This window comes from Lepidochelys kempii, chromosome 1 (assembly GCF_965140285.1).
Source record: "Lepidochelys kempii isolate rLepKem1 chromosome 1, rLepKem1.hap1, whole genome shotgun sequence".
Lineage (NCBI taxonomy): Eukaryota > Metazoa > Chordata > Testudines > Cheloniidae > Lepidochelys > Lepidochelys kempii.
The window spans coordinates 298,014,620-298,040,240 of NC_136380.1; the positions used below are offsets into that span (position 1 = coordinate 298,014,620).

General features: G+C 39.7%; 1 protein-coding gene across 4 annotated transcripts in view; it reads left to right on the forward strand.

The window, feature by feature from the left end:
• Positions 1-25,621, forward strand: part of PRICKLE1 (prickle planar cell polarity protein 1) — a 106,278-nt gene extending 80,657 nt beyond the window's left edge. The window contains exons 1-9 of one of the 4 annotated variants that reach the window (XM_073328019.2): positions 7,257-7,403; positions 8,308-8,379; positions 15,869-16,051; positions 18,296-18,409; positions 19,213-19,350; positions 19,851-20,054; positions 20,739-20,925; positions 21,087-21,950; positions 23,032-25,621. In XM_073328019.2, coding sequence (XP_073184120.1) covers positions 15,920-16,051; positions 18,296-18,409; positions 19,213-19,350; positions 19,851-20,054; positions 20,739-20,925; positions 21,087-21,950; positions 23,032-23,888 — 2,496 coding nt within the window. In that variant the 5' untranslated portion in view covers positions 7,257-7,403; positions 8,308-8,379; positions 15,869-15,919 and the 3' untranslated portion in view covers positions 23,889-25,621. Of the gene's footprint in view, positions 1-7,256; positions 7,404-8,307; positions 8,380-15,868; positions 16,052-18,295; positions 18,410-19,212; positions 19,351-19,850; positions 20,055-20,738; positions 20,926-21,086; positions 21,951-23,031 lie in introns of those variants that run through there. The other 3 variants (XM_073328020.2, XM_073328018.2, XM_073328021.2) reach the window with 3 other exon arrangements.

Below are 25,621 nucleotides of genomic sequence, written 5' to 3' on the forward strand. Positions count from 1 at the left end.
TCACATCTTTGTTTCCCTTCTCTAGGAACAGACAGAATCCCACTGAAGATTTATACCTGAGCCTCGATTTCCTTAAGTGTCTTCCCCACCCTGGCATAGTCTCCGTTGATATGTTCCAGTGAGAATCTACCGGTATCATTTGTTCCCACATGAAGGACAATCAGTGGATTCTTTCCCGCTCCCTTTAGGATCCTTTTCAACTTCAGGTCCACATCCCGTATCTTAGCACCTGGAAGACAGCACACCTTTCTATTGTCTGGATCAACTCTGGTTACAGGCCTGTCTATTCTTCTCAGTAAGGAGTCCCTGATCACGTAGGCCTGCCTTTTCCTGGTGATGGTGCGATTCTCCGGTCTATCCCCTGTTCCCTCTGGCTGTAAATTCTTTCCATTCCTATTCTCCCTTGTAATCCTCTTCAAGCCATCCTGTATCCTCCTGGGGCTCATATTTGGTGTAGTCTCCATTGACTCTTCCCCTTTTCCTATAGGGCTAGTTGCTCTTCTCTTCTTTCTTGCCCTTTCACCTTCAGTGACCACCTGCTGAGCCCCTTCTTCATTTTCCAACTCTGCAAACCTGTTCTTGAGCTCTATTTCTCCTTCACTAGCCTGTCTTTTGCTCTGCCTGGTTCTTTTAGTCACATGCTTCCACTGTCCATTTTCTTCACCCAGCAGTCTCCCTCGGAATTCTTCATTCCTGCTTCCATCTGCCAGTCTGAGTTTTTCCCTTCAGCTGCCTCATGTCTTTGCTCCATAATCCACTTGAACCCCCTTCTAAACTCAACCAGACTTTCCACTTGCATCTCCAATCCTCGGATCTTCTCTTCCATCAGCTCTGTCAGACAGCACTTCATGCAGATGAAACTCTTTCCCGGTACCCCCTCCAGGATCATGTACATACCGCAGCTTCCACATCCAGTCATCTTCATTGCATCTTCCACTACATGGGTCACTCCCACTGCTGCCTCTGTCTCTGTCATAGCCTTCCCACCTAAATCCTGTTAATCTGGGGAACACAAACCACACCAAAACACCACCCCCCACAGCAAAAACAAACCCCAAACGAGCACCGCAATACAAACTCCCCTGTTTACAGCTCTGTTTGCTGGCTCCTGGGCCACTGCAGCTGTCTGTGCTGCTGCCTGACTGGCTGGCTACCTTTATAGGACCCCTACTCAGAGAAGCCCCGCCCCCTAATCGGGGCTCAGCTTCTCTCCCAGCACAAAGCCCCTACAAGCCTCTACACATACAAATAATACAAATACAAAAACTTTCTCCTCCAACAGTATTCCCACTCAGACTCCTGTTTACAGCCCTGTTTACACACTGCCTCCCAGCCCAGTGCCCCCCAACAGACTCCCCACCAACACCTATGCCCTACAGCCCCCTGCCCAGAGACATCCCCCACAGACTCCCCACCACAACTGCACAGCGCTCTGCATACCACCACAACCACCACCACCCAGTGCCCCCCACTACACTCACCAGCCCCACTGGGAGGTGACCGTGTCCACCAGGCTGAGCCGGCAGTGTGGCTATTGCTGGTCCGCCCCTCAGGAGCAGCACGATCAGCCAGGCTGGAGTTGGGCCTGCCCAAGCTGATCTCCCACGGGACCCACTTGCTGGGTGGGGCCTGGCCGAGTCCTCCGTGCTGCCCCCCCTCCACCAGCCGAGACTGGTCCAACCTCTGCACCAGTCCCTGGTGGCTCGGTCCCAGGGAGATGTGCTGGGCCCCTGCAGGTAGTGGGCTGCAGTGACTGATTGAAGGTGGAACCATTCTGGGGAGCAGGACAGACCCCTGGAATGTGACCCCCGAGAGCCTCCCCCACGGCCAGCAGCCCTACCCAGCCACATGATGGCGCCTGGCTGCTGGGCGGTGAGTCCCTTACAGGCAAGAGGACCTGCTGGCTGGGAGCCACTCACACAGCAAGGCCAGGCTCTTGACTGCCCAAGGTGAGGGGCCAGACCTGGCGTGTGGACAGGTCATGAGTTAGGGCTGTTTTAATGTGCTCTAACTCGCAAGTGTAGCCATGCCTTTAGTGTAGACAAGCCCTACATCTCTCAGTGCTGTAGCTTTTTCCAGTGTAGACCTACCCATAGTGAGTGACAATCCCTGCTTCAGAGAGTTTGTCTTATTAGTTCTCTAGTTTTCCATAGAAGTTTCCAAGCAAAAGGGATAGAAAAGACATGGATTGTTAATATTCAACAGCAAAAATAATGCATCGGGGGAGGTCAGGGAGAATAAAAGGTATTTCCGACGTTTCAGTTTTTAATGAATGATTAATAGAATTGGTAGAGATGCTCAGTTGACCACCAGAGGGAGATTATTCAACTCAACAAATAAAAACACTGAAATTGACAAAATCTGGATGAATACATGCCATATTTGACTTTTTAATTTAAAAAAATTATTGTGACTTCATAAAAAAAAACAGTTAAAAAATCATGGTGTTTATTACCAATAGAATTACTTCATGCAAATGAAGTTGGATTTAGGCATGGGAAGTTGACTAGTTGATATACCAGAGATATTGCAATTCCCCCCTCCCAGTAATGGCCAGGTCTCACAACTCTGTGCAGGTGTACCCCTCTGTTGAATCCCCTTGACTTCAGAATGGTTCTGTACAGGTGCAGTGGTCCACCTAATCAGAACAAGTAGAGCCAATGACAGGGGAGTAAAAGGAGAACAGAGCAGAACAGTACCTATCCTACCAGACTTGGGGCTGGTTATCAGGTAGGTGTTGTGATAACTAGACATAGATGAGTAGATGAATATTTTATATTTCTTCTCATAGGTATCATATTGTGGATCCATTGGGTATCTGGGTCTGCCATTTATAATGATGTCACTACAGACAATACTGGTCCTCTTTGCTGTTTCTGGCCATGCCATCACCACCACACCTGTTACTCAGCATTGTATGAATCTGTAATGTTTCTCTCAGGCGTATGTCTTTTTAAGAGATTTATGTGCTTCCATTGGATTTAGAATGGTGATAAAGAATTAAAAGATTGATCAAGTTAGTCACTCTACTAGAGTTTAAATAGAGAAAGCTCCTTTCAAACTGCAAAGGGAATTTTAATGTCTGACTGCATGTCTTGTGAAGCAATATTAACCTATTTTTTGTAATAGAGATCACATATTTTTCATCCGTGATTTCTAATGCTGTTGATTTGTGATAAGATTTGATGTAATGGACCAAACCGTTGATCCATCAAGTTTCATATCCTTGTGGTCTGCTAATGCCCGATCATTATTAATCAACTATTCCATAGTGTTTTCATGGAAGGGGAAAAGTTTCTTCCTGTTCCATGTTGCAGTGTATGTATGCCCTGGCATACGATATTGGATATTCTCATTTCAGAATTCATGACTAAAATGTTGATTTGTCTTAATGTTACCCAGCCAGTAGCAATAAGTAGCTTAACTTCATGCATGAAATTGCATCCTATTTCCCATGTAAAAAAGAGGTTTAATATTTTCCATTTCTGAACACAGTTCATGTATCTGACCCCTTTCCACAAACAAATTTATTTCTGAATGATTGGCTCTATACCATGAATAGATAATTTTAAAGCAGTCTTTTTCACCTCATAAAATGAAGTCTAAATACAGGTTGGAGATGTGGGAAAATGGTTGCAGTTGGTTGCAGAGTAGAGGCCGTGTTAGTCTGTATTCCCCCCCAAAAAAAGAGTACTAGTGGCACCTTAGAGACTAACCAATTTATTTGAGCATAAGCTTTCATGAGCTACAGTATCCATTGAAGTGAGCTGTAGCTCACGAAAGCTTATGCTCAAATAAATTGGTTAGTCTCTAAGGTGCCACTAGTACTCCTTTTCTTTCTTCTTAGCAGTCACCCAAAAAGCAATCCACACCAGTCTTCCCGCTGACTGAAACAAAAGGCAGCCCTTGAGGGGCCCAGTTATGACTCATGCCTTTCCTTTTCTGAATGTGTTTGCCCTTGACAATAACAATGCCTTTCAGACAAGATTGACTCCTCTTAGCACCCTGTGGATATAGTCTGTCTCATTCAAATTTAATTTTTGTAGGCAGTATTAACTGTCTGCTAACTACTTCGTTACTATCTCATATGCAATAGCCTGTAAAGTTAACAATGCTGTGGAAAATGTAACAAACAAGTAACTGTGAATGTTCCACAGTAGTTGACACTTCCACCCTCCATATAAATAGTTGAATGCTGTACATAATTGGATAATCATGAAGCCGTATCTAGTTAGCTAGTGTATAGTTGATTTTAAACAAAAGTTTTAGAAGTGATCGGCCTCATATAATTATAATTTCATGTTAGATGCTTTACTACTGGAGAATATGCATCTATGCCAAGCTTTAGGAGAAAGGAGTGCATGTCTGATTAATGTTGTGACCTGTCCAAAACTAGACATCTCTATAAAAATGCTACATAGTTTCATTCAGAACAAGAGGCATTTATGCCTTTGACCTAGAGATAAAGTACTAATAAATTATCTTTGATAATTATTTCCCTAGGAAAGCAAAGAACAGTTAGGAATAGGAAAAAGGAAATATGACCTAGGTGTTCACGGTTAAATTCACAGTTCTGTAGAGGAAACTGCCTGTCAGCCTTTGAAGTCAAATGTGGGAGGGAAGGCGCAAAAGCCAGTTTATTTCAAGCTGGAGGAAAGGCTACACCTTTTAAAAATGCAGAGTGAAGTAAAAGCGACAGCTATGTTAGTGGTTCCTCCCTTTTTGAATATTTATTGTCAAAGATGGAATCAACATTGGCTGCTAGCCAAGCATGTCTGCATGACAAACACTATTGTCTGACCAAGGCTAAATCTTTTCTAAATAGACTCTACACCTAAAGCCATAAGCCTCTGGTATCTCTGCCCTCTAATAAATACTAAATTTTTCCTCATCTGTACTTGGCACTGGAGAGAGAGAAACTATTCGAGTTTTACCACTGAGCTATTCATTTCACCAAACTGTTTACAGCAACATGTTTGTGTATTTTTAAATGTTAAGCTTTACGATAGGGCCTTTTCTGTTCAGTTGGGTGCAGAACCATATGTGCAACTAATCTCCTTAACTATGCCCTGTGAGAGAGAAATTGTTCTTGGGTAACATTTTTTTTTTTAAAAATTGACATTCTACCTTACATTGCTGTTTGTCCACCAGCACTTTATAAATGCAGAGACTTCATATGACTCAGATACTACAGCAACTATAAATACTACATGTATGTATAGATTTGTATTCTGATAGTGTTACCTTTGTATGTAAAGCAGTATTTACAGTCTACTGTTGGCCATAGTCCCTAGGTACTGATATCTAATGTGTATAAAATAAATTATTTTAGATTATATACTGTAGCTATTAAAGAGTTCTTAATTTATTTTTGTAATTATGCAAATATATACAATATCCAGATTCATTATGATGCCATAGTACACCTTTCAGTCTTGCACATGAAAACATTGACTCTACTACTCTGAAATTCTTTCCTCTTGCTTCAAACGGTTTAGTGATGTATTTAATGAAGGGATTTTTTTGTATTAAATCCTATATAAAATATTTGTCACATTTGTATAATACTATTCATGGGGCTGCTTTGAATTTTGCTAGTGTATTACTACTAATTGTCAGGTTTCAGAGTAGCAGCCCTGTTAGTCTATATTCGCAAAAAGAAAAGGAGTACTTGTGGCACCTTAGAGACTAAATTCGTTAGTCTCTAAGGTGCCACAAGTACTCCTTTTCTTACTACTAATTGTAGCTCACTTTTGACACCTTCCACTATCCTGTTTGATTTAAGTACACAGACTTTTACCTGGCATTGTTCCTTTCTCTGTCTCATGGAGTGACACAAAATAGCTCTCTTCATCAGGCTTATCTGACTTTATTTATGTTAAGGACCTCTTCAAAATGGTCAGAAACTTATTAAATTCTGGCCCAGTGGGCTGACTTCATTGTTATGGGCAAGTTTTGAGATGATTGTTAAGGACGGCGGCCTCCCATATTCCGAGAGTGGTGTGCTGGAACGAAAAGGGAAGTTTACACAGGCGTTTTAAAATGTTTGCTTCAGTGCTTGTAGAACTGATTGGGCTCCCTGGAGCTCATGAAATGGAAGATAAGGGATTTCTCAAGTAACACTTCTAGTTTGTAGTAACTTGTAGTTTATATAGGATCACAGATGACTGACAGTTCCTGGAAGTGGACAGTCTAACGATTAATGTTGGAGGAATTATAGACTGAACAGAGGTCAGATCTTAGTACACTCTAATGTATAGGCAGGAAGGCTTTCCACACAATGGGGGGTGTGGTGGGAGATCTATTACAAGCACAAATAGCATTAGGGAAGCAAGGGGGGGTGGGATAATATATGTACTCAGTACTGTGACTTAAGCTTTTATTACTTCTAAAAATATTCAGTCCCTGGAGTAGATAGTTGGCTGAGGGAACCTTTTTGCCTTGTACAGGTTCCTTCCCAAAATGAACGTGCATCTTCTTAGCCAGCGGTAGGAATGAAAGGGAAGGATGATTCTGAGCACTGCCTGCCAAAAAAAGAAGAGGCCCTTGTTCTGGTGCCTTCTGCCTCCTCCAACAGCTGTAGGCTTGATGCTGTATTGGTAAGGGCTGGTTCCTCCTCCCGATGCGCTGTGCACCACTGAAGTGGGGGGTTAATGAGAACATCTCTGTGTGCGGGGAGGGGGTATGCGGTCTAGGGGGACTGCTGACGGGAGCTAGTGTTTATGTTGGAGGATGTTGTAAACAGCCTCCGGGAGGAGTAAGGAGCTTCTTGAGGTGGGTGTGTTGGGGAGGCGGGCGGTTAGGGGCTGTGTGTGTGTGTTGGGCGGGGGGGTGGCTGGTGGACTGTAAGGAAGCCGGGGGTCTTTGAGGAGGCTGGGGGGCTCTGTGTGTTGGGGGAGACTGGGCTGTGTGGCTGCCTGAGGGGGTGTGGGGGGGAGTGGGGGCTCTGAGGAAGCTGCCTGAGGAGGAGGCTGAGGGCTCCAGGGAGCTGGGGGGAGGCGGACTCGGGGGGCTCTGAGGAAGCTGCCTGAGGGCTGGGGGCTCCAGGGAGCTGGGGGGAGGCTGACTTGAGGGATGTGCGGGGAGGCTGGGGGGAGGCTGACTGAGGGCTGTGTTTAAGAACTACCAGCGCATTTGGGGAGGGGCAGGGCTTGTGCTCGGGAGGCTGCTCTGTCCTGTCTCTGCAACCTGGCGGGAGGGGAGGGGGTGCCCGCCCGGCCGCCCGTGTCGCCTCAGGCGGAGGGAGGCGCAGGTAGTGTGCGGGCGGCGCTGCCGGGCACTGCAGGCCTGCTGAGGTGGGGAAAGCAGCAGCGCGAGGCTGGGGGCCGCTGCCCCGGCTGCACTGGCCGCTGCCCCAGCCCTGCCCGTAGAGCCCGGGGCCGCCCGCCGGGTGGGAGTCGAAGGTAAGGAGCCTGCAGGTCGGCGCGGCGGCTTCTCCGCCCGGCTGCGGGGATGCTCTGGCAGCCGCGGGACGCGCAGCCCCTGGGGCGGGGGCGATTCTCCCGAGGGACCCCCCCAGTTTCCATCGCCCCGCGATGGGACAAGGGAGCCGCTCTCCCCGGGGACAGCAGGGCACCGCGCTCCGTCTCCCCAGGGCCCGGCGGCGCGGGAGCCCCCAAGAGCCCGCTTCTGGCTCACAAGCCCGGCTGGGAGCCGCGACCCCAGCGCCCGTCCCCGGGCTGCAGTCCCCAGCAACTCGCTCCCCGGCCCGCTGGGGCTGGGCGCTCGCTCTGCCCTGGCCGGCGGCACGGGAGCTGGCGGCCCCAGCCTGGGGGAGGGATAGCTCAGTGGTTTGAGCATTGGCCTGCTAAACCCAGGGTTGTGAGTTCAATCCTTGAGGGGGCCATTTAGGGATCTGGGGCAAAAATTGGGGATTAGTCCTGCTTTGAGCAGGGGTTGGACGAGATGACCTCCTGAGGTCCCTTCCAACCCGATAGTCTATGATTCTATGGGCCGTCGCGGCTGCCGTTTGCGATCTGCCGGCTACTGTGTCCTGTTTCTTGGCGTTTGAAGCAGTGGAGGGTGGGAGTGGCGGAAGGGGACTTAGTTTAAAATAGCAATTGCAAGTGGCCAGGGGAAGCAGCGAGCGCCGAGTCTGCAGGGGTCGGAGCTGGGGAGCTTCGCCTCCCGCTGCAGCTTGCGCCAGGGCTCCCCTTTTAAAAGAGGTAACGTGCCGCTTGTTGTAGCCACTTAACCGTTAGGGCTTGGCTGCAAGGGAGGTTAATTGGATGTTGATACCTTATTACTGCTGCTGTGAGCTAAGAAAGCCAGGTCTGTTTGAGCTGCGTTTGCTCTAACTGTTCACAGACGTCTCCTGTGCTACTTGACATACGAGATGGCATCACATTTGATCCTATTCACTCAACAAACCTCCCACTGGTGAGTAGTTACATGTGCACTTTTGTTGTCAGCTGGCCCTGGGACACAAGGCCTGCCTGAAATGCAGGTGGTCTCTCTAAGATTAAAATGATCGTTTTAAACTAGTCTCCACAATGACTTGGCCTTGAAATAATAGGTTTAAGAGAGGATTTCTTTTGGCAGTGTGTCTGGTATTTAGAGTTGAGTATTGAGAGGGGTCTTGCCTCTTGTTTGCTATACATGCTTGTTGCCATGAAGTGCAAGTACACTCATGGTTTTAGCCTGCAATTGTTAATCCCCTTTTATCGTTTTTAAAAAACATGATAATGTGCAGGAACAATCAATGTCAGTTCTTCAGAATTCTTCTTCAGCTGATTTCTTCTTCAGAACACTTGACAGATAAGATGACCTTTTAAAAATGTGCATGTATGTATATTTAAATTTTCCTCATTAATCTGTGTCAGAATAAACTGGGCTATGTGTGGAATTTTGTTTTTACAACTTGTGACTTCTTGAACACTTTCTTGAAGTATTTTCTCTGGAAACTTGTTTCCAATGAGTGCTGTAAGCTTTAACAAAGAACAGTGTTGTTCAGGAGCCAACAGGTGATGGGGTGAAACCTGAGTATATGTGTACATTGGAGTAAAGTCTGGCTGCTGTTTCCTACAGTCGTTTAAAATAGAAATTTTTTAAAAAAATCAATAGACTGTAAAGGGCTAGATTTCTTTCTCTCACTTTTAAAATCTGTGTACCCCATTATGGAAAATAAAGATCTTATTAGAACAGTGCTTCCTAAACTATTGATTCTTGTATAACCACAGCATGCAGTTTGTTTTTATATGGAGCCAAATAAAATAACCCAAATCAGACATTTTGGCAAGGACAATGCTTTATAGTGTTTCCTCCTTTTGTTAAATTTAAGCAGTCTGTCTTTGCAATTTCAGAAGGCATTATTCATGAAAATAAAACAGTCTGAAATCATGAAAGAAAGTAATGCCAAATTTCCAGTGTGAAAAATTCTTTATTTTGGCATGTGTGTCAGTATGTGTGTGTGGTAATTACTCAACTCTGCTGTTGGTTGGTGTACATACTTAGATTAGGCATTATTTAGAAAATGTAGAAAACACATCAGCTTGATTTACTCTAAGGCCAATCAATATGTAATTAGCAATAAATACACTGTAGCAGTCTTTGAATTTTGCTGTATATCTTTAATAAAGTACAGTACTGTTTCTTTGATAGTTCACTAGATATTCTGTATATGTAAATAAGGTAAACCTCTGAAGCAGCTGTGGCTAAGTCCTGATAACGCCTAACACTTAAGTTGTAATATTTGGAACTGGGTCCAAATTTCTTTTACTGGGTGCCAAATCTGGTATCAAACGTTTTGCTAGATTTCAAAAATTAAGTTATTTTTAATGGGGAAGCAGGAAAACAAATTACTCTAGTTGCAGCAGTAAAGTGGGTTTTTCTGGTAATGCTTATACCGTTATTGGAATGTTTTTTGGTTGTATTTCTACTACAGACTCTGCTCCTCTTTAGGGTGAATTATCATATGAGGTAGAAAGAAAAGGAGTACCAGTGGCACCTTAGAGACCAACCAATTTATTTGAGCATAAGTTTTCGTGAGCTACAGCTCACTTCATCGGATGCATAAAGTACAGTACATAATCCCATTCACTTGCTTATTTAACGCCTAGTCTTAACCCTTTGGGCTGCAATTGCAGTATATTGTGAATGGATGCATGTGATATGCATCTTGTGTTCCCTATAGCCTTGTTAACAAGCAGTTTAACAAAAAAGTTGTTAAACAATTTGCCCTGCAGGACAGAGTTAAACAGCAGGGGTTGGGAAAGGAAATATGTGTCTTACTGAGCTCACAAATCATGACCTCTTCTATCTGATCAGCGGTGACCATAGAACTTACTCAGTGAGCTGGAAATCCTAACATAAGGATTAGTTTCACACTTGGATTTAACAATTCTCTAATATCCTTTCTCTAGGATGTGAATTTTAATATTTTATGTAACAATGGATTTATAATTAGGGATATGGACTCTTCACTCCTAAGAACTCTTCCTATTATTAAGTGACCGTAGATGACAATAAGTTTCACTAGTGTATATCTGTCTAACTTTTTTAATCACATTTTTCTTTTACATGGCTAATAATTATGAAGCCACTAGTGAAAGATTTTTCTCTTTGTAGATTGTGAAGCTTTATTAATGAGGGAGTGCTTGTAAATCTTAAAAACAAACTTGCTTTATTCTGTAGATGTCATGTAGTATCCTTTCTCAAAGTTTCAACAAGCTCATCTTAAGATATGTAACCATTTTGAAGCCTGTTACTTTAAAGAATGAGTACAACTGCAAAAATGTTTTAGCTCTAATCTGTTGCAGTTTTAATTCGCAAACCAATTTACGGACTCTTAAGAGGGTTGGGAAAATAATAATTTATAAACACATAATAGCTAAAATAGTTCTACAAGTACTGATTGTATTTTTAGTTTTCATATACTTCAGTTTAACATCAAACCTTCAGAAACATAATGGTCACAATCTGGTTCAATTTATGAATAATGTTTTTGGTATCTGGAATGCATCTCCTCCATGTTAATTATCCCAACCTTCCAATGAATGTAGGTTTAAATGGTAATTTATATCTATGTGGGCATGTGAGGTTTGTGGTGCTTCTTCCTTGCCCTTCCTAAAACTAACATATTGATAGCAACCCTGCCCTTTTCTTTTAGTTTTTCAATTTCAATTTGCCAGCTAAGGGAAGAACCTCTCTTTCCTTCACTCTCTCCCAAGAGCTGTTTCAACCTACTTCTTACCCATAAAGGAACTGGAGGTAGAGGGTGTAAGCTTTGAAGTGAATGTATTACTTTTTAAAAAAAATTCCAATGCATAGAAAAATGAGTAGAACTGGAGCTGTTCCCCCAAGTACTTTGGTCTGAAAGGAAACAAGGCTCTGCTACTTTCCTCCCCCGCTAAAGTCTTGTCCTCTTTTTGGAATTATATAACTCTGGCATTTATTGGTGCACTTTGTAAGTCTTAACGTTATCAAGGACAGCAGTTACCTACATAGAAATAGCACTTGACACTTATAATGCTATCTGCAAAGGGCTTTGTAAAATTAACTAGTCCACATAACCTTGTGAAATGAGTGAGTTTATCTTCTGTATTTTGCGGATGGAACAACTAAGCAAGAGAGGTTGACTTTTTCTGAGGCCACAGGGTATCAGTGTGGTCTTGACTTTCCCAGATTAATAGTTCAAAATGGAGTTTAAACAACTAGTACATGATCAGTTCAGTATCATTCAGGAAGTCATGGGTATATGGTATTGGGCACAGGGTTTCTTATTACTGACAGTGCTGAACACAACCTCGTCCTTGTCTACAGTGGCCAGTTGTGTGAAACAGTGCTGACCACAAGTAATGGGATTGTGAATTCATATTTTAACATGACTTATCTTCACTACCAAATTTAAACTTCTGGTTCTGGTATTCTGCTCAGACTACTAAAACCTCTCACTACAAATCAAAGTCTCCTTTAGTAAAGTGAAAGGAGGTGTTACTTTGCTCAGGTGTTACTGTCCATTCTTGACTAAGCTGTAAATAATGTAACACTTGAATTTTAAAATTATTCCATAACTAAATATTGGATATTTACACAAGTTATTGGAACAACCCAGTACTGTAGTTAGGTTTGATTCATACCAGTCTGGCTTATGACACTCTCTCCTTCATGGAATTAGCTAGTCCATTCTGAATATGGTTGACATTTTTTGTCCACAGAGTAGGAGGTGGTAGGCAGCCCTGATTCACCACCAGGAACAGTTCTGTTGACTATGACTTGACGGTTAAAAAGAAGAAAACTTTCTTTGCTGCGATGAAGGCATAAGATTTTTTGTTAATTGAAAAAATAAAAAAATCTTTATGCCATCATCAGTCACACTTCAAATGTGATTTCTCTTTCTGGTGGTCTGGCATTCTTTCTCCAGGCTTAATTTATATTCCAAGATGACCTGTGAGGATAGCATAAAACAAGAGGCTGTTAAGGATTTTCTGAATTTATTTTGTGATTTTTTTTAAACATTGATTTTTATTAAGAAACAATGCAAAGTACAAAACCATGACCGACTGACTTACAGCTTGTATATCTTTCCAAACAGAGACGATTTTCTATACTGACAGTGGAAGACATAAAATGTCCTACAGGGTTATTTGGAGTGGCCTTCTAGAGGAATCATTGATGAGCATTAGGCAGATCTCATCTGCGGCACAAAGCAATCATTTCACCCTTTAGAAAACTGACAACCAGTCTAAGAAAATCTACATGGTAGAGTAGATATGTACATTTATCTGTATATCTGATCATTGTATGAGAGCCACTAATATTTTGAGCAGCTATTCATCTTCCCTGGTATATTTCTGAATCAACAGGATTATAGTTACAAAGCTGAATATATCCAATTATTGTTCTGGCTTAAGAGTGTGAAGGCTAGACCAAAGATACTGTCTGAACTCTTCAGTATACTTGCTGATGTAGTTACTTCTTTCATATGAAACTTACTTTAGGCTTGCTATTCCATGATGGAGTCCACCATTAACTACTTAATTAAACTTTTTTTTTTTTAAAGGTAGACTCCTTTATTCATGGGGTCACTAAGCAGAATTAAGTTTTGAAAGGTGACAGTTTGACAAACACATTAATGTACATAATAGAGTAACAAGTGAGAAGTAGAAAATTTTAGGTGAGACTTCAAGTAGTTAGTGACACTTTAAAAATATGATCTATGTCATTTCAAATAAACATGTCATTTAATTTCATTAATTCTACAGAAGAATATTCTAAAGTAGTGTATATCTAGTACTTGGATCACCTTCCAAAATGACTTGGACTTTAAATGTGACTCATAAACATGATACATTGATCTCACAGCTGAGAATTATTTGGACACACGTATAATTGTGGTAGGGGTCAAGATACTCATCACAGTCCTACTACAACCATAACTAACAATAGCATCTTTTAGTAGCTACCAGAACATTGAGTTCCCAGCTTTATCCTAGTCCCTCTTGCCTGTTGCTATATGGGAATAGGAAGAGATCTTGGCTATGTCTACACTACATGATTTACAGTGGCGCAGCTGAACTGTTGTAGTGCTTCTGGTGAAGATACTCTAACATAGGGGTTCTCAAACTGGGGGTCAGGACCCCTTGGGGTCATGAGGTTATGATGTGTGGGGTCACAAGCTGTCAGCCTCCACCTCAAACCCCGCTTTGCCTTCTGTATTTATAATGGTGTTAAATATATTAAAAAGTGGTTTAATTTATAAGGGGGGGAGTCGCAGTCAGAGACTTGCTGTGTGAAAGGGGTCACCAGTACAAAAGTTTGAGAATCACTGCTCTAAGACGACAGGACTGTTAGCTTAATAAATTCTGCCTCTGCAAGAGGTGGTAGCTATGTTGGTAGGAGAAGCTCTCCCACCAACATAGCACCATCTACACCAGTGCTTAGGTCAGTATAACCTATGTCCCTCAGGGGTGTGGATTATTCACATCCCTGAGTGACATAAATTATACTGAAGTAATTTATAGTATTGACATAGCCTTAGATCTAAAATGAGATTATTGCTCTTGTTGTACTGGATGATTTTATTTCCACTAACCTGATGAGAAAGGAATTTCCTTTGTATCAACAAATTATCTCCTCTGTATCTGCTTTCAAAGGAAATTAGTTAAAAGATGTTTATCTATGTATTCTAGATATCCAAAGTGAACTTTAAGAGACCTACCTACTGATCATATTTATAAATTACTTATTGAATAGATGATCACTTCTTTTAGCAACAGTAATATTCAAGACAATATAATATCCACACTAAATTGCTTCAGACTTTCATTAACCCTTCCTAGTAATTGAGGATGGAATGAATGCACTGATGTTCATAAAGCTTTTTTACATAGAAGACATGAATGATCTGCACCTGTTTTAAAATGATGACTTGTTTGGAAGGTCACAAACTCTGAACAGTAGAAGAGGAAATGAGGTCATCTTTACTTTTGTTAAGGGTGAAGTAAAGTCAAATTTATTGGTTGGTTGTGCTAATCTCTGCCTTCTGGCATGCATGCAGTTTAAAATACTGCACAAAATAGCAAATGTAGAGGTTTTCCTACATGTTAACACTTAGCTTTCTTTATAATATGCACTGATAAACTTAATTTTAGTTTTAATTTATTCAGGTTTACTAAGTTTACCACTTCAACAAAAACTGAAATAAAATTTTAGGGATTTATTTAACATCCAACATGCTTTGTGAAAATGTGCAGTTCTTACAGTGGCTTGGATAGGAGATCTACTGTTGTACTTAGAATAATGAGTTATGATGTAAGCAATCTTTATTACAGTGCTGCTGTGCACTATAATAATAGTCTGTTGGCATCTCTTAATGTTTTTTTTTCAGGGTTTATAACTTTATTATTCTAACTAGCAGTGGGCTAAAATTAGTGGATAAATTCTCAAGGCATGTATAAACTTCATTATTCATGATTTTTGTTTTGGAAGCTTTTAGTATTGTAGCAATAGCAAAATGGAATAGTCAGTTTCATCTTTTTTTGTGAGGGTAGGAAGGTATGGACTAGCTCAACAATGGCTTAGGGTAAATGTGTATCTTAAAAAAAGATACATAGTGATTAAATGTTGTCTACTGCCATTTACGTTGAACGTTTGAAGGAGGAAAACTGACATACTGTACCTAAGGCATTGTCTACCTTGAGAAATTTAAGTCTTTCTTCCACCACTGATTTAGCACTGGTACATCTTCGTTGATATTGGCAATAGTGGGACTGGCAATGTGTCCAGCCACAGGTATTATACTGCTGTGATGTTTAGACCTGATTTGAGAGGGGTTACGTACCATGCTGATAAAATTTTCTATGGATGATATAGCATCAGTAGAGTTGCATCAGCACTTATGCCAATGATAAGAGAGGTTTCAGAGTAACAGCTGTGTTAGTCTGTATTCGCAAAAAGAAAAGGAGTACTTGTGGCACCTTATACTAACCAATTTATTTGAGCATAAGCTTTCGTGAGCTACAGCTTATGCTCAAATAAATTGGTTAGTCTCTAAGGTGCCACAAGTACTCCTTTTCTTAATGATAAGAGAGCTGCCTAAAATTCTGAATGTAAATGAAGTTTAATCATGCAATGCTATATACTGTTGGAGGAAATGTCTTCTTAATCCCAGGTGGTCAGGATGATTGTCCTGCCAAGACACTAATTAATTTTACTAAAGATCAGTATTTCATGCTATGCATATAATTCAAACTCCTAGTGACGTATCAATAAAAGCATCTACCCTTCATGATGTATTTTATAGCAGTCACTTTACCACAATAGTATTTCAAATATTTAACTTGGTTGATGCCCTTCTATGTCCACCCCAAGATCACTTCCATGAGGCTTTTCCTGTTTTGTTAACTCTTTTGTAATCTCATCTTTTCAGAACAGTTTCTTGATGAACTGCAACTGAATAGCTGACACCGCACACTACACTATGCCTTTGGAGATGGAGCCAAAAGTTAACAATCTTACCTTTGGGTGTCAACGAAGCTCAACATCCGATGACGACTCTGGCTGTGCCTTGGAAGAATATACCTGGGTCCCGCCAGGTCTTAGACCAGAACAGGTAGGAACTGAGACTCTTATTTTTAAAATTAATCAAAATAGCCATAATTTCTTACTAAATATCACGTGTTGCCACTGATAAAAGACTTGTTGTTTCGCTTCCTAATAAGACGTAAATTAAGTGTGCTTTAGCAGATTTTTTTTTTCCCCTAATGACCTATCTTAATGGAGAGAGAGGTTAAACAGCTTTGGTTATTGGGGAGGTTATATTAAAAGAAAATCATCACTGGACACTTTTATAATAGAAATAATAATATACTTTCCAATTCTTTATTTTTCTAAATAAGTAAACATTTGACATATGTGTGTGAAATGGGATGTTTCTTTAAATAGGATGTATTTAAACTAAACTATTTCTGGCACTGCTTTAAAATTGTTTAACTGAACATATTGCCACTTATTCATGCAGTGATTTCCCTCTTGCATGCTGTCTGGGGTTAACTTTTACTGTTGGAGGGGAGAAGAGTTTAGGACGGTTCCATTTTTTGTTTTGCACGGTTGTTTTTCCTCAACTAAACGGCCTAAAACTGAAAATGAAACCTTTTTAAGTATAATAATGGTAATGGAAATAGGACAGTGACACTACTTGCTGAGGGAGCAAGTTGCTACATTGATCAAATGTTCAAAAATAGGTTCTTAAATAAAATTCTAGTTAAAAAAGATCCAGCAACAGTACTGCAGGATTTGGTATAGATGATTCATAAGGTGTTTGACCAGCACTGAGTTCTGTTACTCCTGTATACATGGGTAAGGAGACTATGTGTAACATGTCAAGGGAGCTGAGCATCTCTAGTTCAGGTGGCCTGCTGATGTATGCAGGAGCAAAAGATCTACTTTTTGTTTTCCAGAGACTTTCTCTTCATGATTAAATTAAGAATAACAAGCCAACAAGAGCCATATATATGATGCACCATCTTTAAGGAAGATCCTTTTATCATACACTAGAGTTAAACAACCTTGAGGGACATGGGGAAGGGGGAACAACTAGCTAACAGCTACTTTAAACTCTTAAGGGAAATGCAGCAGAAATCACTCATTCTAGGTACCATCGGCTTAAAGATATTTTCACACAGATGACAACATCAGTGGCATTTTGCTTAGTATTATGAGAAACATGGGCATAGAGCAAACTAACACTAGAAGTTTCCTTCTTACTGCATGTTCTGCTTTGTTCTCTGTAAATAAACTCTGTTGGTTAGTGGACTTAAAAGTAGACTTAATTGAAACTCATTAATGTTCAGTTCTGTGTCAAAACCTTAACAGTGATTTGTACTACTTTTTCCACTTAACTTGATTGAGGAAGTAGTGATTCTTTTTTCATTTGTCTTAACTAAAATACCTAGTCCAAGTGATTGACCAAAGCATCATTTAAATACAGATAGCAGGTAACAGATTGTCTGTCTGCAACAATCAGCTCTTATTTACAGCCTCAGGCCTTGTGACAAGCTGGAAACTGCACAGGAAAAATAATAAATCTGTAGCTGCTCCACAAAAATATTTTTTGCCATTGGGCTTTGTCATAGCATTCTTTACAGTTTTCCTGTCCTAAGTTTCTTCTGATAAGATGAAATAAAGACAAGCCTGAGAAGACTTTCAAGAAGGCATAGTGTGTTTTGCTTTCCTGGTCAAATGCAAAAACCCTATGAAAATTTCAAAGTGAACTTGCATCTGGTTGAAATGTGGCTGGATCCAACCTCTTCCTCCCAATAGAGAGATTATTTTAGCTTCTTACCAAAAGCTCACATGGTAGCAATGAAAGCTGATGCTTGTGAAGAACCTGATCAGCAGGAGATTACAAAACAGGTTTTGTCTCAGCAATGTGTAAAATGCACAGAGCAAATTCAATTTGTTTATGTAGTAGTTGTTTTTAGTACAGCTTCACACATTGTGTGGTAAATTGCAGAGGGAAATTTGGAATTTCAACAGGCTTGCTGACCAACCCTAAAGGGGGTGGAAATAATGATAGCATTAAATGTGCATAATTTATGATACCCGTAATTGTCACTGCAAATTGCATTCCAGAAAAGCAATTCAGCAGCTGGGCATTAGTTGTAGCAGAGACAATCCAGTTCTGCTGCGTTAGCTCATCTGGTCCTCATCTTACCTAGAGGAATGCAAATGCTAATGTAGCATATCTTAGTTCCTTTGTAAATGAGACTTAAGATAAGGCACTGGTTGAAGGACATTTACAATGTTTGGGTCATGTGTACCCCTCTGGTCTTAATTCTTAATACCTCCTATTCAGGTACAGCTATACTTTGCCTGTTTGCCGGAGGAGAAAGTCCCTTACATTAACAGCCCTGGAGAAAAACATAGAATTAAACAGCTTCTGTACCAGTTGCCACCCCATGATAATGAGGTAACTATGTGGCCATGTATCTATTAACTATATGCTGCTTTTTTAAGGAAGAATTATCTTCTGTGGACATATTACAAGTCTAAAATGTCACATGCAATGGCGTCTAACCCATAAAGATAGCATAGTGTGTACATTGTCAAATCCATTGTTTAGCTGTCCATTTCAGTTGTATTCAGATAACAGCTGGCTAGGAGGTCACTGCTTTCTCTTGTTAAGAAGGTGGGCAGTCAAGTGCAATAAACTGAACACAAGTTGGTTTTATAGTGTTTGCAACCACCCACCAATTACCAGGAACCTACACATTTCTGAGATTTCATTGTAATAGAAAGGATGCTTTGTGGCAGTAAAAGGTTTGAAGCTTAGACGTGAATCTGTGTTTTGTAGGATAGAAGTGGAAGTAACAAACACTTTTGTAAAAAGGAGTCAGTGCTTAAGTTCTTGTGTATACTGCAATATACATTGTTTAGTTATGGTCTGTAAATCCAAAAACCATACATCCAAACACATTAACAAATTTCATTTGGCAGCAATTCTGTTTTTAGATAGCAATAGTTTAGCACACTATTGATTTTGCTTATAATACTTTTACAAAGAATTCACATAAACTTTCTTTTCACGTATCTGGTGTTGTAACATGTGGAGGAGTTACAATATATATTGTAGGAAATATAAAGCATGTGGGAAATCTTAGGAAGGAATTGAACCGGGATGTTGATATTTTATAACATATATTTTAGTTACTACCGAGAAGTAAATAACCAGTAGCTTGGTGTCTAAAGCATGTACTGTCTCTTCTGCTGAAGGTGAGATATTGTCAATCTTTAAGTGAAGAAGAGAAGAAGGAACTACAGATGTTTAGCGCTCAGCGTAAGAAGGAGGCATTGGGACGAGGAACTATTAAACTGCTCTCAAGAGCAGTAATGCATGCAGTTTGTGAACAGGTAACCTTGTGGCAATAGCAATGAAACTAGCTGCACCAACACTGTAGACCTTACATGTTTGTTGATGCTACATATAGGCTCTTGTCTGTCTGCATTTGTACTCAGTAATACTGATAAAATTCCACATCGGAAGAGAGAAGATAATGGTTTATTTTTTAAAAAGTTAGATTTAATTCTTTGGTGTGGATATACCAAACAATTTTCAGAGTAGGCAATAAGTCAAATTGTAGCCAGTTGGCTGTTGTACTAAATCCATACCTATTTAATACACAGAAGATTAAAGTGTTGTAAAAACACCAAGTAAGTGTATATGAGTAAAATTTAGTTCTGCATCAGAATTGTGTACAATCCAGAATTATTCGAATTGCCCCTTTTGCTATATACAATGGAATGAGAACTTTAACACTGAATTGGGCTTGGTGTTTTGGTTTAACTAAAGTAACAACAAAGGCTGGTATTTTTGCAATGGAAGCGTATTAACTTTTTTTGGTTGTTTCTAGTGTGGTACAAAGGTAAATGGAGGTGAAATTGCAGTGTTTGCTTCAAGAGCTGGACCTGGAGTGTGCTGGCATCCATCATGTTTTGTGTGCTCTACATGTAATGAGCTTCTTGTTGACCTAATCTACTTCTACCAAGATGGAAAAATTCACTGTGGTAGACACCATGCTGAACTGCTCAAACCCCGTTGCTCAGCATGTGATGAGGTAAACAACACTTTTCTACTAAACCCATGCTGCCACAGAACCCACCTTTAATAGGATAAAATTGTCATGTCACTTGCTCAATTAAACAAACAACTTTTGAATGCTAATATGTCCCCTTTGGCAACAAAGACTGTATCCTAGTATCTCATATGTAGATGTGAACAACTTCTCCATTCTCCAAACATATCTTGTAAAATCAGATACTGGACAAGTGTGATGTAGCTACTTTTACAAGATACACATCTGTGTATCTGAGATTAGAATTGAAACCTAAAGACCGAGTTACAAGAAAAACTTTTACACATTCCAGAATAATGGTTTTCTTATTGCTGACCTTATTAGTCATACCTCAGATACTTGGAAACATCTGTCTTATGCTCTAATTTTAGTTACTTTTATGACAACTGACCTACTTTTTAAAAATGTGTATCCATTTTACTTAGCAAATGTGACAGCCTTCTGTATTAGCTATGCTGCTACAGGTAATCTTGTATTTTTAACTATTGAAACTGATCAGTTAATACTTCAGATTCACAGTACTGCTGAATTAATATGTAGTTCTTTAAATGTAATTGGTGGTCTGTTTACTGTACCAAGGGAATAAGTTCCTTTTTCACGTGCAGTTTTCGTGAATCTAACAAGCATTATTAATGGTTGTTGACAAATTTACTTTTATTTTTTAAGATCATCTTTGCTGATGAGTGCACAGAAGCTGAGGGTCGCCATTGGCATATGAAGCATTTTTGTTGCCTTGAGTGTGAAACTATCCTTGGTGGACAGAGATACATTATGAAAGATGGGCGTCCATTCTGCTGTGGGTGTTTTGAATCTCTCTATGCTGAGTACTGTGAGACCTGTGGGGAACACATAGGTAAATATATCCTTCTTAAGTATTAACATTTTACAAAGGTGGTGAGTATTTTATTGAATAAACATGATAATTCACAAGCCAAAAAAGCTTCAGGTTTTGCGTGTGTAACTTTTAACTATTTTAGCCATAAACTAAACAGTCCCTCTTTGACTCTTTACTAGGTGTTGACCATGCTCAGATGACCTATGATGGACAGCACTGGCATGCTACGGAGACTTGCTTTTCTTGTGCTCAGTGCAAAGCCTCTCTGCTGGGTTGTCCTTTTCTTCCCAAGCAAGGACAGATTTACTGTTCAAAAACTTGTAGTTTGGGAGAAGACGTTCATGCCTCTGACTCATCTGATTCTGCATTTCAGTCTGCACGATCAAGAGACTCCAGAAGAAGTGTTCGTATGGGAAAAAGCAGCCGGTCAGCTGACCAGTGCAGACAGTCTCTCCTACTGTCACCAGCACTGAATTACAAATTCCCTGGGCTTTCTAGCAATGCTGATGATACTCTTTCTCGCAAGATGGATGACTTAAGCCTTTCAAGGCAAGGAGCAAGCTTTGCGAATGAAGATTTTTGGAAGGGAAGAGTAGAGCAGGAAATGCCTGAAGACCCTGAAGAGTGGGCTGAGCATGAAGACTACATGACTCAACTCCTCCTAAAATTTGGTGATAAAGGCCTCTTTCAGCAGCCCACTGAAGTAGATGTTACATCAAATGAACACTGGATTTCTGATAATATTATTAAAAGCAAGTCGGATTTGAAAAAAAATAATCAAAGCCTGGCAAGTAAAAAATATCAGGCAGACATGTATTGGGCCCAGTCACAAGATGGTTTAGGTGATTCTGCATATGGCAGCCATCCAGGCCCTGCCAGCAGTAGAAAAATCCAAGAGTTAGATATGGAACATGTGGCTTCCGGATACAAACATGACCAAACACAATGGTATGAAGGTTCATTGGAATGTCTGTCTGGTCTGAAACAACAAGAGCAAAGTGTTCGAGATTCAATGGATTCCTTGGCTTTGTCTAACATCACAGGTAATTGATTATAGGGAAAAGTAAGCAATTTCTTAGAAAAACTTTTTTTTTAAAATCCCAAATTAGTAGTAATGTATGTGAAGACTTCAGGGAAGAATTTGACCCTTAAACTATCTTTTTTTTAATTGAAATACACACTTCCAACCTCCCCTGAAGAAAGAGTGCCACATAGGTATCTAAGGGCAGAATCTGGCTATTCTATTTCCTCCTTTATTTACAAGAGAAACACAGAAACCCATACCACTTGAGGTGTTAGAGCTTTCATCAACTTTTGCTGGAGGAACTGTTTTGCACTCTCTACTTAGTAGGTACACAACCTGCCAATTCAAATAATTTTTGTATCTATATTTAACAAATTCATACACTAAAGAAAAATTAAAAAAATAAACACTTTTCAGTCTATAATGATATATTAAAGGTTAACTGCAAATAATATTTTTAAATTGGATTTATTTCATGTTTTACTTTTATATGTATTTAGAATGGATGGATGGTGGCCTTTTAAAAAAAATGACATTTCTGAATGTTAGTTTTACACTGTAAACACAAGGCCATTCTGCCCCCTCCTCATACCGTTTTACCTTAGAAATATCCAGATTGTTACATTTGGTATTCCCTGACTTTGTTGGAGGAATTCCTGGGAACATGGAATGTGTATTGTCAACCCTGAGCAGGTGGTGTGGGATGTTGAATCTTTTAACAGACTTTTTTTTTTTTTTTTTTTTAAAGTGTTTTCTAGGCATTGGAGCTCAATAGATGTTTTGAACAGCCTAATTAAAAATTCCTTTCCCTCTTGATATCCTAATGTCGCTAGTTTTCTACTAACCATAGTTAAGACCTGAATTGTTAATGTAAATATATATAAAGGACTTTTCAGGCTGCCTTTATACATCTCAAACAAACAAATGGCACAAGAACATTTTTTTTTTACTTTAAAGTTCACCTTTAAGGCAAAGTCACAAGGAATCAGTGATAAGCTATGTTTAGTCCATAAATCTTTATTAGAAGTTTAATACTTTGAGTCAACACGCTTCATTACAACTTCACAGATTACCTTAACCGATTTTTTTTTCCTCCTTAGGGGCCTCAGTGGATGGAGAAAGCAAATCAAGACCATCTTTTTATTCTTTGCAAACTTTCCAGGAGCTGGAGGCAGAGGACTGTGAGAAAATGAGCAATATGGGAACTCTAAATTCTTCAATGCTCCACAGGAGTGCAGAGTCTTTAAAAAGTTTAAGTTCAGAGTTGTGTCAAGAAAGGGTGTTGCCAGAAGAAAAGCCAGCACACATGCCTGTACTTAGAAGATCCAAATCCCAGTCTAGACCACAACAAGTAAAGTTTTCAGATGATGTTATTGACAATGGGGATTATGAGTGTATTGAAATTCGCCAACCTCCAATGAGTGAAAGGACTCGTAGGCGTGTGTTTCATTTTGAAGAACGTGGGAATCGGCACCAGCATCGTCGCAGGAGAAGTAGGAAGTCTCGGTCAGACAATACACTTCATTTAACTACAGAAAGAAGATGTTCTCCAAAAGAGAGACTTCACTTTTACTCGCCTCAGGATTATGGCAAATTTATCCAAAATAAAAGCCCTCATGAGGTTCAAGCATACATTCAAAACACAGAACTCTATGGACAGTATGCCCATGCTACATCTGATTATGCACTGCAGAACCAGGCAGTTGATAAATTTTTTGGACTGTATGGTGAGGAAGAAGACTCATGGTGTTCAACTTCATCATCATCGTCTGATTCTGAAGAGGAAGGATATTTTCTTGGACAGCCAATTCCACAGCCACGATCACTGAGATATCCATACTACACAGATGACCTTTCCAGTCCAAGCACTGCACTGGCCAGTTCTCAGTTTGGGCAAAGGACAACCAAATCAAAGAAGAAAAAAGGACACAAAGGCAAAAACTGTATAATTTCTTAACCCATTAAGTCTAACAGCTGTGAAGACACATTCATATAAACTTTGTAGCTATAGTCTGTAAATGATAACCCTACTGATGTTTACAGTGTAAAACTAACATTCAGAAATGTCATTTCTCCCAATTATCAGATATTGCCAGGTTTTCATAATATATGCTGTGGTTATCAAAATATTGTAGTTTTACTTTCTTACTACAGTTTACAGTCTTTCATACAAACTTTGTGTAGAAATTAACATTCTTTTGGATTTTCATCCCTGTTTAAACATATGAGAGAGGGTGCAATAATAGTGAACTGAAAATAAAAAAATGCTTGTCCTTCACTGTTGCTTTACATAATCGGATAGCCGCAATATCTTTGTTTTTACCTTTAGAAAGGAAAAGGGAGGGTTCTGAGGTGTGTTCCTTCCTTGCAACCTCCCATTTTCATTAGAACAATCACAGCCTGGGTTGCCTTTTTTTACACATCAAACTGGAGTTTTAATCTATAGCTTTTATTTTATTTGAACCCTGATCTGCAGCTTTCACATTCTTCATTTGTGTGTGCCAGCCCTCCAAAGCAACCTCCAGTAAAAAGAGGCAAATCAGAAAATGACATTTCAAATATCTGCAGCCATCATCATATCGTACCGAAGCAGTAAATGGCCAAGACTTCTTTAAAAGATTAAGAATTCCAGGCACCCTTTCAATGCAACATTTTATTAACTAAGGTAATCAAGGTTCAGCTGGTTTAGAACTTGACTGGCATTTTGTTTCACTGTGGGACATACACATAGCTATAACTGGCATTTTAATAGAATATGGTTTTCCTTTAAAAAAAAAAAAAAAAAAAAAGGGGGGGGGGGCGGAGAATGGTATCCTAACACTGGAAGCCCTTACACATGCAAGTAACTTTTTAGTCAAACTACTTTATGTAAAGAATACTTGCAAAAGGGTTGAAAGGATTAGGTCCATATTTGTATCTTTTGGAATTCATTAGTCCAGATTTTAAATGTATTATTAGCTGCAATTATAAATTGAAAACACATTGATATTTATAATGTAGTATTCCATAGACTAAAATGTATTCATAATTTAACAGTGAAAATATTAATGTACATATTGTACAGTTAAGATTTAAAAACTGATTATTTTTATATCCCTGAATTCCAAAAAGTTCATTGTAATACAAAACTAGATTTATTAGGTGTTTAACAGCAGCATTATGGATGAAAAGATTGTTTGTATTTTAGTCAAAGGTTTACATTTAGAAACATTCAAAATTTTATTACTTAGTGAGCCAAAGCTTAATTTTCTCTTCTAGATATTAAAAGCTCTGTATGCATGGCAGGGCTGTGTAAATGCTCTCTGAACTATGGCCCTTGTAATCTTACAAATGTTTATTTATGGGTCAAGCAAAATGTAAACTGTATAAATGTAAAAAACCACACAAACCTGGAATATATTAGTACAACAAATATGCAACTTCTGTGGATGATTTTTTTATAAGCTTTGTTATTGCCCTACATTAGAGAACAGTTAATATTGGGGTTGTGTATGGAACAGGAATGGCACAAAACTTTAAACAGCTTCTTCTTTCCATCAGTGAATTTTAAATGTACTGTATGTAGGAAGTCTCAATTTCTGCCCTTCAGCTAGCGTGTATATCAAGAGGAATTTTGATTTAGTTATAATAAACATATATACCTCTTACAATGTTGCATGCCTTAACCACAAGTGGAAGTTTTTGTTGTTA